Source organism: Melanostigma gelatinosum (genome assembly GCF_949748355.1).
Source record: "Melanostigma gelatinosum genome assembly, chromosome: 23".
NCBI classification, from domain to species: Eukaryota; Metazoa; Chordata; class Actinopteri; order Perciformes; family Zoarcidae; genus Melanostigma; species Melanostigma gelatinosum.
Window position 1 is genome coordinate 4,114,967 of NC_136656.1, and position 13,440 is coordinate 4,128,406.

General features: G+C 44.8%; 2 protein-coding genes across 2 annotated transcripts; one reads left to right on the top strand and one right to left on the bottom strand.

Moving 5' to 3' along the window:
• The first annotated feature begins 300 nt into the window (after nucleotides 1-300).
• On the top strand, nucleotides 301-5,665 carry LOC306796566 (kelch-like protein 33). Its single transcript, XM_079295571.1, has 4 exons — nucleotides 301-1,987; nucleotides 2,502-3,429; nucleotides 3,506-3,673; nucleotides 4,453-5,665. Exons 1-4 carry the CDS (start codon nucleotides 538-540, stop codon nucleotides 4,973-4,975), a joined length of 3,069 nt encoding a protein of 1,022 aa, XP_079151697.1. The 5' UTR covers nucleotides 301-537; the 3' UTR covers nucleotides 4,976-5,665.
• A 3,901-nt stretch (nucleotides 5,666-9,566) lies between these two features.
• On the bottom strand, nucleotides 9,567-13,389 carry LOC306796567 (kelch-like protein 33; the record flags this gene model as incomplete). The annotated part of the gene is made up of 4 exons (XM_079295572.1): nucleotides 9,567-10,254; nucleotides 11,226-11,396; nucleotides 11,528-12,476; nucleotides 12,561-13,389. 4 exons carry the CDS (start codon nucleotides 13,387-13,389, stop codon nucleotides 9,735-9,737), a joined length of 2,469 nt encoding a protein of 822 aa, XP_079151698.1. The 3' UTR covers nucleotides 9,567-9,734.
• Between the last annotated feature and the right edge of the window lie 51 nt (nucleotides 13,390-13,440).

Consider the following 13,440-nt stretch of genomic DNA (forward strand, 5'->3'; position numbering starts at 1 on the left):
ACAATAAAAAGCAATAGAATAGACTGCATGGCCTGTAAATGTACTGTGCATGATACATTATTCAAAAAGTACAAATTGAGGAACCAAATGTGGAATAAAACAACGTGGTGTGACACGTAACATTACATTAGTGCATAAACCAGTCACAAACTTTTGTCGGGTCTCAGACATGGCATCCGAAAAAGTCAAGAATTTACATTACATCGTGACATAGTAGTCTGAATATAGCAACTTCTTTGGTTATAAGAGGATTCATGGGTTCAACCATGCAACACATGCAGGAGGAGGGAGAGGCAGGAGAGGAACAAACACACAACAGAGCTGGTGTCTGCAGACGGCCGAAGAGGTGAAGGAGTTTGCAACAATAACAGCAGCATCCAAAGAGCGGATCACTACGGCACGTACAGGAGTTTCTCAGTGCATTGTTCCTCATAAACCGTTCAAAAAGTAAGTGATCTGCAATCTTTTAGCTTCGAGAGGTGTGAATGTTTTGAGGGATTTCAAGGATCAGCTCAAATCAGAGTGATACTGGACAGTATGGCAGTAGAAGCTAATCAATGCCTCCAGGGCTTGGATGAGTGGAGAAGAGAGATGCTGGAGAAGAGGAAGAGGAGATGGAGGGAGAGGTTGAGTCTGCGGGTTAGAGTAAAGGCGAGCGAAGAGGAGGAGGAAGAAGAAGAAGAAGCGGCATGGGCTGCAGGCTGTGAGGAAGAAGACGGCAAGGAAGGGGAAGAAAATGAAGTACGTGAGAAGGCAGAAGAAAAGGTGGTAGAGCAGCAAGAAAAAGAAGGGTTTGAGAGGGTGGTGGAAAAAGTAGAGGAGCTTGAGGAAGCCGGGGTAGAGGGAGAAATTGAGGGAGAGGATAAGGTGGCAGCAATCAGGGAAGAGGAGCAGGTCGAGGAGGAAGAAGAGCAAATTGGGCAATATCACCCTGCAGAGCAATCAAGAAAACACATCAGAAGAACTGAGGATGAGAACATTCAGCAAACCCAAGGAAGTGTGAGGCGAGAGAGCAGAACAGTCAATGAAGAAGAACACTTGCCTGATTCAGTGGAATCCGATAATGCAGATTCTCAGTTGACGGGATCAGAGGATGGATTAAACAACTTTGACAGAGTAAAAACTGAAGTGTGTGCTGTTGAGAAACAATATAAGGATCCCGTGGAACTGGAAGATCCTGATGAAAAGTCACGGAGGAATGAAAATAGCATCCCAGGAACATGGACTTCTAAGGAAAGAAAAGAAGCTGAAGATGACTATGAGAAGTTGAGAGATGAGAAAAAAGCCATTGTAGAAACTCGGACAACTCAAGAAGAAGGGTCTCAAATTGATCGCAATGAGCTTCAAAGGGAAGAGGAAGAGTTTCCAGATGATGAGGAAGCAGACCATTCGATGGACGAAGAAGCAGATGGCAATGACGAAGACACGGTAAAGATGTACTGCAACGATGATTATCGCACAGACGTATTCCGCACCTTGACAGAGTTCAGGGACTCCTCCCTTCTCACTGACCTTACTTTGAGCACAAAGGATGGGAAGAGTTTCCACGTACACTCCCTTGTCCTTGCTGCTGTCAGCCTCCGTATCAGAGAACGACTCCGTAGAAGTAGTGTAGATAATGAGAGCGTTAATGAGAGAAAAGATGCAAGTGTTGGAGTCCACAGGTGGACAGTGTCTCTGGGTCCAGAGGTGGATCAGGTCGGATTGAAGGCAGTTGTGGATTTCGCCTACACTGGACTCATATCGTGTTTGAACCAGACCACGTGGCATCAGATTAAGGCTGCGGCTCAAACGCTGGGCGCCCTTAGGGTGCTGGATCTCTGCAAAGAGGAAGAGGAAAAGTACACAAAAACTGGAGGGCAGCGGAAAGAGGACAAGATCTCGGCTGCAGAACAAATGATGATCAGTCTTCAGTCCATCAAACAGCTGAGGATGGAGAGAGTGGGCTGTGATGTCATTCTGGAAGCTCTCGGAGGATCGCTTCATGGTGAGTAGAACAACGATGACGTACGATGTATGAAGTGTGCACAATCAGCTTGTCAAGCTATGCAAGGGCATTAACCATCCAACCAAAGATCACCAATGCAACCAAACCAGTTTGACTTTCCATATCTGTGGGCTTTTAGTGAGTTTAAAACACTAACAGAACATGTCGGCGTCCTCGTCTGTGTTTTTTATCCACGCCAACCACTTTACGTCAGTTACTATAACCAACCGAGGAGGCATTCAGCTGATAGTCACTGGTTAACCTGGTCACACGTTAAACTGAAACACCTGTTGCTCTGAAACAATTGAAATCCTGAAGGAATTCTGTTTTGATTCAGCTGTTGATCGATTCGGACAGCCAAACATGCAACAACCAGACGTTTTGACTCTGCTAACAGTTGTAATGAAATGTTTAATGCGCGCTAACTCATCTGTATGGCTAATGCAAAATGCCAATTCCATTGCCAACACATTTTTCATGACATCGGCTGTACTCATTATCATCCTCCCTTCAGTCCACAGAGTCATCCTGGCTGTGTGCAGCGACTACTTCCGCGGCATGTTCACCTCGGGGATGAAGGAGACCCATCAGCCTTTTGTGACCCTTCCCTTCGTTTTGGCATCAGAGCTGGAGGCTCTGATTGACTGCTCCTACAGCGGGACTATCCCCATCAGCTGGAAGTGTGTCTTCGAGATCACCAGCATCGCTCTCCAGCTCCAGTACCAGCCTGCCCTCTCCTTGTGCCTCAACTTTCTGCATCAAGAAATAAATCCTCACTCCTGTCTGGATGTGGCATCTTTCGCGGAGGCCTACGAGATGGTGCAGCTTCTTGAAGTCGCAGACGATTTTGTTCTGCGACAATTCCAGAAAGTGGCTCGTTTCTCAAAGTTCAAGGACCTGCCAGCCAAAAAGCTCCTGAAGTACTTAAATAGTCACTCACTCTGTGTTCGATCTGAGCTTGTTGTGTTCAAAGCAGTGGCAGCATGGATCCAAGCAAAACCCCGAAAAAGGCTGAAGTTCGCTAAAGAACTAATGAAAACCATCCACTTTCCCCTGATGACGGTCGAGGAATTCAAAGAGGTCCAATCGCAGAATATGTGGTCTGATCGCAGCCTGGCAGACCTCTATGAAGCAGTTTTTGAGGATTACTGCTCGAATGAGAGTCACTGCCGGATCTATCTCCCGAAAGAGAGTCTGGTCTTGATTGGAGGCGACCAGATCTCTGAAGACCTGGGTAGACGCAGCATCAGCAGAGAACTCTGGTTTGTGAATTCCCTGAGGAACCATATAGGGATAAAAAAGGCCATTGAGTGGAGGAAGTTGGGAGAGATGCCAGAACCAGTGAGGTACAGTCATGAGGTGGCTGTCCTCAAAGGACAACTATACGTGTTTGGAGGGAAGAAGTACTACGGCATCGGCGACACCCTGAGTTCTAGTTACAGGTGAGAGAGGTGATGATTACAGTTTTAAAGTAATGTCTCAATTACTCATATTTGTCCCATTTGAACATATTGTTAGGTATGACCTCCTTCAAAACAGCTGGGAGAGGCTGGCCGAAATGCAGGAAAAGAGATGCTCTTTCTCTGTGGCGGTGCTGGATGGACAGATATATGCCATCGGTGGACATCGTCACCCTGAATATATTGAGAGTGTGGAACGATACTGCCCCACTGGAAACTCCTGGAGGTACGTTGGAAGGGACATTGATTTTTCAAAATAAAGGACATTTGCTATATGCATCAAGCGTGTAGTCTTGCTAAATATCCCTGACAACCATTTACCATGGTAGCTTGTACGACACATCTGCATGTTGTGTAGGCAGTGATTGGCTGAGCTGCCATTATGAATTGCTTGCGAAACACTTTATAAACCTAAAAATAAAACCAGATGCAGTTGCAAAATTGAGTCTACTGACTCCTGTTGAGAATTTCAACATCGAGTGATTGGAAATGCGGATATCAGATTATACTTATGGCTAAGTAAATAAGTTACAGAATCCTAGCGTAAGACTAAAAAGACCATAAACAATTTAACGTTTGGTTTCGGCAACAATACTCCATACAGTTGAGGTAGCAAAACTTATTGGCTCGGTTTAGGATATAAAACCTCACGGTTTGGGTTAAATGAACTGTGTTCTGTCATTTCTTATGACGTGTGTAAATTACTTACCGCCGACTTGTTTTTTCACACGTGACACGGACATCGGCCTGCTGGGTGAGGGGAGTCGGTTGAGCATGCCCTGGTGAGAAAAGGACAGAAATATAAAAAAAACTAAGTTTTAATAGCAACAGTATTTTTTGACGAACTGGCAACCGTAAATAGTGCGGACAATTTGAATCAGCTGAGGGGTAATCAGGGGATGTTTTCTCTGCATTAGTCTGATCGACGATTGGTTATGGAGGCAAAATAGCCCCACATTTTTTGCCTGTAGTGTTTCGCCTTAAAAAAAATGTCTTCTCCTTCAGCTTCACGTGGCCCTTGGATCTGCCTCTGGCTGGCCAGGTAGCAAAAGTTTTACAAGGCCGGATCTTTGTCTCAGGAGGGCTGAGCAGCAACTGCCAATGTCTTGCATCCATGTTTCTATACCGCCCAGAGACGGGAAGCTCTTATTTGGCAAACATGGCGAAGCCCCGAGCTCGTCACTGCATGGAGAGCCTGGGCGACCGCCTCTACGTAGCGGGTGGAGTCACCGTGGACGACAGCGTGTGCATCGTTGACCAGCTAGATTGCGAGGTGTACAATCCAGTGGCCGACTCCTGGACTGCCCTCGCGTCTCTGCCAGTGCCACATGTGGGAGCAGGAGGCGCGGTTCTGGAGGGGAAGTTCTACGTGCTGGGTGGATACAGCGAGGACGACTACAGTGACACTGGGACGGTCCATCGGTATGATCCCACCACACAGAGATGGGAGAACATGGGCAACATGCCCGGGCCGAACAATGACATACGAGCATCTGTGCTGTGTTTGCCACCAGATCTCCGCTTGTAAAGCACAGTGACATATATACATGTCATAAGTTACGTTTAACGTCACGTATTGCATTAACAGTGGTATTGTTGTAATTTTAAGAAACAACATTCTGCCATTGTCAACAATATCACATCTCACATTTGTTTGACATCTGGATGAAGGTAAATTGATCTTACACAGTACATCAAGTAAACCTTTAGGCATGCAAAAGGTAGGATACCAATCTAATGTAGAGCATTTTTGGTGCTATGTATTTAATCTAAGTGTACCGTGTTCAAAAGGCCCTGTGATGAAATGTACTAGCCTGGGATGGGATGAGAGTTATTTCAGCAACAAAACATAGACTAAACCTATATTAACACCAACTACCGCAATCACAAACTATGAACACAGGATGGAGCTGCTCCCTCCTGTCACACTTTTAGTGTGAGGCCAGTGAACACGTTAGTCATTGCAGAGAGCTGCTTTTGGTCACCAGACAGGAAGAGAGACACTGAAAGAAGTTTGTTTTTTGTATCTAGCGTTCCGAAGAAGGCCCACACATTTATTTTTGCATTCAAATTTATTTCGAAAACAACAAACATGCATGAGTTCTTCAGATTTATCAATGAGCTTTTACTTTAATTTAGGAGAGGATAATCATACTTTGTCATTTTAACATGCTTCAGGACAGTGCCACAGTGTTTTCACAGATGTTGTGCATAAAAAGACCCGAGTCAAACTGCATCAGCAAATTCTTCTTTGTTTGTTCTTGTTTGAAATACCAGAAGCGTGATGTGTGAGTTTTACCCCCTTAGGACCTTTAAGGTGTACAAGTAGACTTCACAGAAAATAAAACAGCAATCGTATCTCAACAAATTGCTTCAAAATAATACTGGGAGACTGATTCAGCAGTTTTATTTGCCAAGGAAAAAATGTAAATAAATATTGATTTTACAGTACCTGTACTTTGGTCATAACCATTGCCGGTGTTAGAGAAGACCCTTTTGTAAATCAGGGCCTGGTCTGTGCAGGGTCCATTGTAAATATCCCCAAAGTCTGCCAAAGAGGCCGAGAACGCGATCTTAGGGGCACCTGTGTACAGTTACATGGGGACATGAATACGAACGATATAATAGTTTGGTATAAAATTGAAGATTGGTGACACAGAAACCTAAATGCTAAAAGGCTGATCATCTGACCTTTAGCACTACTCTGTTTCAGCCTATCGATCTCCTCCTCTGTTGCATTCAATATATATAAATAAAATGCCTGAAAACAAGACTGAATGCAACAGAGGAGGAGATCGATATAGATAGTTCGTCATCACAAACATTACCTTCATTCTCTTTCTTCAGTCTGTCCACTTCAGCTTTCTGTCCCGTCAGCTCGTCTACAGTCGCGTTGAGCCGAGCTCCAACATCATTCTGCAGTCTTTCTACACGTTTAAGTTTGTCCTCCAAGTTCTTGATTCATTCCACTTTATCTCTCAGCCACCTGTCAATATCCATGTCGCCTCTCTGTCCAAACGCCGGCTCCACAAACAAGAGTCCCAGCAGGGTCAGCAGAAGCAAAGCCCTGAACTCCATTCCCATTTATCTGTAAATTTACAGTCTCTTGGATGTTTTCCTCGCAGCTTGTGGAGGGATGTTTTTTTCCACAGAAGCTTATATACCGGCTCTCCTCGCTGAGGGGGCTCGTCGGATGTCGGTGAGTGAGCAGTGTCGAGGCCCTCGGGGACCCCAGTTCTAGTCGTGTCCCAACAAGCCAACTGGGAGGATTTTGTGAGCGGGTTAGCCAGTAAAATATCAATAGCAAATGTGACAGACATCATATAACCAATGGATAATAAATTAGCGTAGAAACAAACCATGATGTCAATCAAAAACCAAATGGGTGTCTCAGGCAGGAGACAGGGACCTATTTCTTCTTCTTCTGTTTTTAATGAGTACATTACCACCACCCACCAATCTGATTGTGAACTTAAGGAAAGTAATTCTCTAATACCAAAAACAAACAAACAACAAGGACCAACTGAGGCTAAAGAGGGTTTTAAAAGAGTGCACTGGCACACCGGGCCCATGTGTTGCCAGTGTTGCTGATGAGCTCAGGTGTTTCCACTCTGCTGATGATCCTTTGCCACGCCCACCTCAAAAAAGGTAAAAGGGAGCTGCCACACGAGACAGGCACAGGAATCATGACTTTGCAGACTGGTCAAGTAAAGAACCTTAACTTATCTGTGAAGATGGTCACCGTGGTGGTTTTTCTTCTGGCTTTTGTTGGAGCGGCATCTTCACAACTCCCACACAGACGGAGGTGTGACCCGGAGCAAGGACAAGAAACGCCGACTCTTTGCTCAAATTACAAAAACATTTTACACCTCGATGATGTTCAGACAAAACTTGAAGAAAACCAAATGCTGCTGCGAGAGAGGATTGAGGCTATGGAAGGTAGGACCAGACTGCAGCTTGATTCTGCAAACGGCAACATTAGCGCACTTCAAAGGTTAGTGACGAACGTTTCAAACGCACAAAAGGACCTAGAAAGGATGGAGTCACAAACTGAGATGGCGTTGAGAGATGCAAAGACAAAGCTGGAGGAACAGGAAGTTGACATTGCCAGCCTGAAGAGAGAAGTTGGAGAACTGGTCAAACACGGGGAGAGAGTCGGGGGAAACATCAGTGAGATTGAAGAGAGACTTGATACAACTGAGAGGCAGTTAAGGGAGAGAAAAGAGAAACTTGAAGATCTGGAGTTAGAAACTGGGGCTGCGTTCAATGCCACACAGAAACTGCTGACTCTGTACAAGAAGGAACTCTCTCACCTTAACGCGACGGCCCGGGAGCTCGAAGTCAAAGTCGAAGCCCTACTGGATCCCAGGGAGACGCAACTTGAAGCCAACCTGACGGAAATACAAAATGACAGCGACGGTAAGTTTATAAAAGTCTGTATTGTCTTAAAAATAAATGTTTTCATGAATTGACTGCAAAAACAGCTGAAACCAGCAGAAGGCTGACATTGACTGTCTCGAGAGCGACGATAGTCCAATCCCGTAACAAAAGCTCTGCAACTTGTACCCTGAAAATAGATAAATACTGAGCTGCTGCTTTTTCATGAATGTGGAATATAAAATATGTTCAAAGTAACTTTATTCTATATATTTTTTTCCTGCAGAACCCAGAACTGAAGCAAGTGAACTCTCATTAGAGGTGAAGCGCCTTACAGTAGAAGGTAAGGGAAAGTATAGTAAGTAATAGTTCAAGATGCTGAACACGCACAACTGAATTTAACAATGTTTGCATTTCTTTCTTCAGTCAACGCCAAGGTGGCCTTTTCTGCAACGATAATCGACTCCAACGATACGTTCACTGGACCCGGCACGAACGGCACCAACAATATTCTCATCTACAACCGCGTCTTCACAAACGTTGGCTTTGCTTACAACTGTAAAACAGGTATGTTCTGGATGCATAACCTTCAGAAGACTAATGATTAACAGATATGAAAGTATCCTCCATATTATTGGGTGTCATATGGGAAACATTGGTTGAGTAATGTGGTCAGAACATGGCAAAATCTTCCTTCCACGGCCTCTGAAGCTTTTCCACAAGTTGCCTATAAGTCCATCGAGCTTTAGGATGTGTTGGTAGGTGATTTTGTTACTTTTAGAATAAAGGTGGCTAATTGTTTTTCCCAGTTTGTAGTCTTTATGCTACGCTAACCAGCGGCATGGCTTCATCTTCAACATGCAGCCATAAGAGTGGTATCGATCTTCTCATCTAACTGAAATGTATTAAGAATAAGGACGACTGTTTTTCTAACTTATTGATGTCATTGCATTCTCAACAGGCATCTTCACTGCTCGACTGAAAGGCGTTTACCACTTTTCATTCGTGACTTTCGGCTACAACGGTCACACTTCAGGAGCCGTCCTGGTGAAGAACAGGCATTACCAAGTGAGCACCTGGGAATTCACCGGCTCAGACACCAGTGACACCACCAGCAACACGGTGATCCTTGAGCTGAGTGTTGGAGAGACCGTCAACGTCATCCTGAGGAAGGGAAAAATACATACAAGCGTCTTCAGTGGGTTCCTCATCTTCCCAACATTGTAGATTTTAGAATAGACTGAGATGCCAAAGTTTTTACTTTGGGACTCTTGTCTCGTCTCAATCTGTTCTTCTTCATTTCAGCAATTTCTCATGTGAAGTTTAAACATTTTGGAAGATTGTTGAAATATGTCAAAATAAAAGATGAAACAAATGTGTTGTAAAACTGTTTTTGGCTTGCTGTGCCGCAAACACCTCACTACTAGTTAAAAGATGTTTTTAAAACCCGAGATCAACATTAACTCAGTCACTGTCAAATCTCTAGTGTGTGTAAACTAGTGTACTCACAAAATGAATGATTGCTTTAACAAAAACAAAATTATGATGTATATTTGTATCAAAATGAACATTTCAAAAACTTACTTTTCAAACTATTATGCAGAGTAAAAGTAGATACGGTAACTGATATATTTAGTTGTCATGCAATATTTGATAAAGGCAACCAGTATTTGGGATTGTATATCCTCTTTAGTAAACTATATTTTTAAAGTCGCGACAAACTTGACATTTACGACAGTCATTTCGGATTTCAATAATATCAACGATAAAACTTATACATTTCCAGCTGATTTATATCACATGTCTGAACAATCCTTCAAGCTAAAACACATTTGCTGATTTATAGAATTTTGGTAATACAGCCCACTAAAAGTGTCTTGTTTCTAAATATAATCTTTGCCAGCCAGTTACTAAAGTCTAAAGTGTTGGGGCAGTCGGAGCAGACAGGCCCGTATGTCAGTAAAAGCCCCAGGTAATTTGCCCATGTTCTGCCACCGCTGTGTACTGGGTTCGAACCGATGGACTAGTCCAGACTCGCTGTAATCGTCCTGGCAGTATCCTCCCAGTACATAGATCTTCCCCTCCAGGACGACTGAGGCTGCACTCACATGGGGCAAAGGCAGAGACGCGAAAGCAGTCCAGGAATCAGCCACAGGATCGTACACTTCACAGAGTTGTTGGTCAGCGTAAAACTTCCTCAGGTTACACACGCCGCCGGCGACATAGAGATGGCCTCGCAGGGGCTCCATGCAATGCTGGGCCCGGTCATGGGTCATGTCTGCCAGGTCAGTGGTTCCTCTTTCTGGGTGGTACAGGAACATGGAAACCAGACACGCATACTTGCAGTCGAAACCTCCAGAGATGAATATTCCTCCGTCCATGACGGTGACAGCATGGCCGCTCAGAGCCTGGTCCAGGGGCTGGACAAAGCTGAGGAAATAAAATAAGAGGCATCAGACAGGAAGGGCAGTTGACAGCCTACCATTTAACCTTAAACGAGGATACGCTCATGTCCTAGTATTTGTAGAACTAGTGTCAGTGAATCAGCTTCAGTTTGACTCATTTTAAAAATATATATTCTAGTTTCTACCATAAAGGTAATGTCATGGGTGAACCGGCATCCATCAGCTGCTTTTAATCCCAGTATATGTGGAACAATATGTGTGTTGACCACACTCTATAGTGACAGCTTCCTAGCGGGGTGATAGCAAAAACAATCTATAATAAAGCATACATTTCAATATGAGTTTTGTTGAGGTGTTAGCGCTGTTTACTAGGACACCAGCAATGAGAGATCCAGATCAAATGTCAAAATCACTTTAAGACAGTAGTAGTTTTATTTAGTCTTTTAAATAATCTTTGCAGCAGAAACTTCATCAAACATGATGGAGCTCACGTTCTCCAAAGAGCTCTGTAATACTTAGATTGAGGCTTGTGATGCAAATAACCCCATTATTACCGTAAGTGATTCTACAATTCTGCTGTGGCGAAATAATGTCAACATTAATTTTCCAATTTATCTGGTACTCAAAGAGGAGACAAAAGATTTCCAAGGCACTGAAACACTATATTTCAGTATTTTCAAGTGATTGATGTCGTCACAATGGGGACATCTGGTGGCACAACATTTGGTATTGCATTTGTATGGAGGAAAAGAGACTCAACATACAAGTGAAATCACAGCTTTCATCATTGATAATTTGTTCAATATTATTCAACAAACATTGACAGATTTTAAATAACATACGACTCTGCTTCTTAATGTGACAGATTCACTGATATGTGTAATGTTGGGCATGCTAAAGCTCGGCATCGATACGCCCTGATACCGTACGATTTAGGACTCACACGATGATCCGATGAAACATGTTCTACTTCAAGCGTAACATGACTCAACTTACCTCCAGGAGTCGGTGTCTGGATTGTACATCTCGACGCTGTCTAGGTTGGTGTTGATCTCCTTATCTCCACCAATGGCATAAAGACGCTCTTCGTGTACCACCACTGAGAAGCTGCTTCTAAACTCCTGCATGTCAGCGAGCCTTTTCCAGCTGTCCTGCACGGGGTCATAACTATAGCATGTGTGCAATGAAAGAAAAAAGGTAAAGATGGAAATGTTCAGACCCCGGCTGTGCATCTGTGGGACAATCTAGGTTATTCAAAGTGAGAAGAGGATATTTGTGCACCAGTTGTGTCCTTTTACCTGTAGGCAGATTTCATCATGTCATCCTTGCAGTAGTAGTAACATCCTCCAAACACATACAACTTTCCCACCATTGCTGCTACTCCATGCCTGAACTTTGGCTTGTCTGGCATCTCACCCAGCCTCCTCCACTCAATATTCTTCACCAAGCCTATACCACTGCATAAGGAGTTTGCAAACCACAGTTCCCTGCTTGGTATGCGCTGTCCCACATCTGGGTTCAGCTGGTCTCCCCCGACCACAACCAGGGTGTCTTTGGGACGTCGGACCCGGCACTGATCCTGGGTTTCTGGAAGGCTGAAACCAAATTCCTTGAGCGCTGAACCATAGAGTTCCGCCTCCTTGTTTCCGAAGCTCTCCATGCGTAGGGTAATGGCCCTGACCTCCCTGAACTCCCGAAAGGTCATGAGGGGGAACCGGACTCCGGTCATCAGTACACCAGCCTGGCCCGACCTCTGCTCAGGATTAGCCTCAATCCAAGAGATTACGGCTCGAAATACAGCCAACTCTGAGGGCACGCACAGATCATCACAGCGGAGGATATCCAGAAGCTTCTCTGCTGGTAGGTCCTGAAACTTTGACGTGGCTGACACCTCCCAGAAGTTCTTCAGCACAAAGTCATTGGCTTCCTCGAGCAACTCTGGCATCTCGTAGGCTTCAGCAAAAGACGCCACATCCAGGCAAGAGCTTGCCTCCATTTCCTGACTCATGAATTTGAGGCAAAGCGAGAGGGCAGGCTGAAACTGAAGCTGGAGCGCTGTGCAGGAGATCTCGAAGACACAGTCCCAGCTAAGTGGAAGGGTTCCACTGTAGGAGCAGCTAATCAGAGCTTCTAACTCAGAAGGTGACAGGAAGGGAAGGGCAATGCATGTCTGATTGGATTCCCTCATCCCGCAGGTGAACATGCCGCGGAAGTAGTCACTGCTTGCTGCCAGGATAACTCTGTGGACTGGAGACAGACAAAAGAAGAGCTCAGTTGATCAACATCAAACAATCAACAAGATACCTACAAATTGCACGACTGTATACTAACCATGGAATACAGCACCGTCCACATCCAAGATCACATCACACCCAACTCTGTCTGCCCACAACTGATTGATGGACTGAAGAGTAATCTTCATCTGTTCAAGGGCAGATATCTTTCGCTCTTCCTTCTTAGGACTCCCACCTTCTTTCATCCGCTCTTCTTTGTTGCAGAGATCCAGCACTCTAGGAATGCCCAGAGCTTGAGCTGCAGCCATAATCGAGGACATGCCATCTTTGTTCAAACAAAACACAGCTCCAGTGTAGGCAAACTCCAAAACTGCCTGTAGCCCAACATGATCAACCTCAGGAGACAGAGACACTGACCGCCTTCGGACTTCTACATCATTATCGTTGCCTGATCGTACTCCACTTTCATCCCTCAGTCTTTCTTGGATGAAGGAGCTGACAGCAGCAAGAATAGGGGAGTGGATGTCAAAGCTGTTCCCGTTGTCAGTGGTCAGAGTCAGGTCTGTGAGAAGAGATGAATCCCAGAATTCCTTCAGGGCAATGAATACCTCTTTAGGATAGGTGTCACTGCGGTATGTGTGGACTTTATCGCCAAGTCCTTCATCCCAGAATGCTACCTCTCGCACATGCTGCCCAATTCCTTCCAGACTAGCACCACTCATCCCGACCTCCGACCCCTGTTTTTTACCCCTCCCACTCATTAACCCCATCCTGGAGTCATTGTACGCCACGATCCTCCTCAGTTCGCTGTTGTCCTGTTCAATCCCTTCTTCGCCACCTTCTTCAATCACTCGTTTCCTCCTCTCTTTGTCTCTCCTCCATCTCTCTTCCCATTCCATTGGAAGGTAATGCCTAGTAAACTCCATGCATGTGGCTGGGCTTTACTTTCTCTTCAAACTAATACCCACAGTGGTCTT

Excerpts from the sequence above, each read along its gene's own strand:
- LOC306796566 (XM_079295571.1), top strand. The coding sequence starts at position 538 with ATGGCAGTAGAAGCTAATCAATGCCTCCAGGGCTTGGATGAGTGGAGA. Across the intron at positions 3,430-3,505 it reads ACCCTGAGTTCTAGTTACAG|GTATGACCTCCTTCAAAACA; the intron begins GTGAGAGAGGTG and ends ACATATTGTTAG. Across the intron at positions 3,674-4,452 it reads CCCACTGGAAACTCCTGGAG|CTTCACGTGGCCCTTGGATC; the intron begins GTACGTTGGAAG and ends CTTCTCCTTCAG.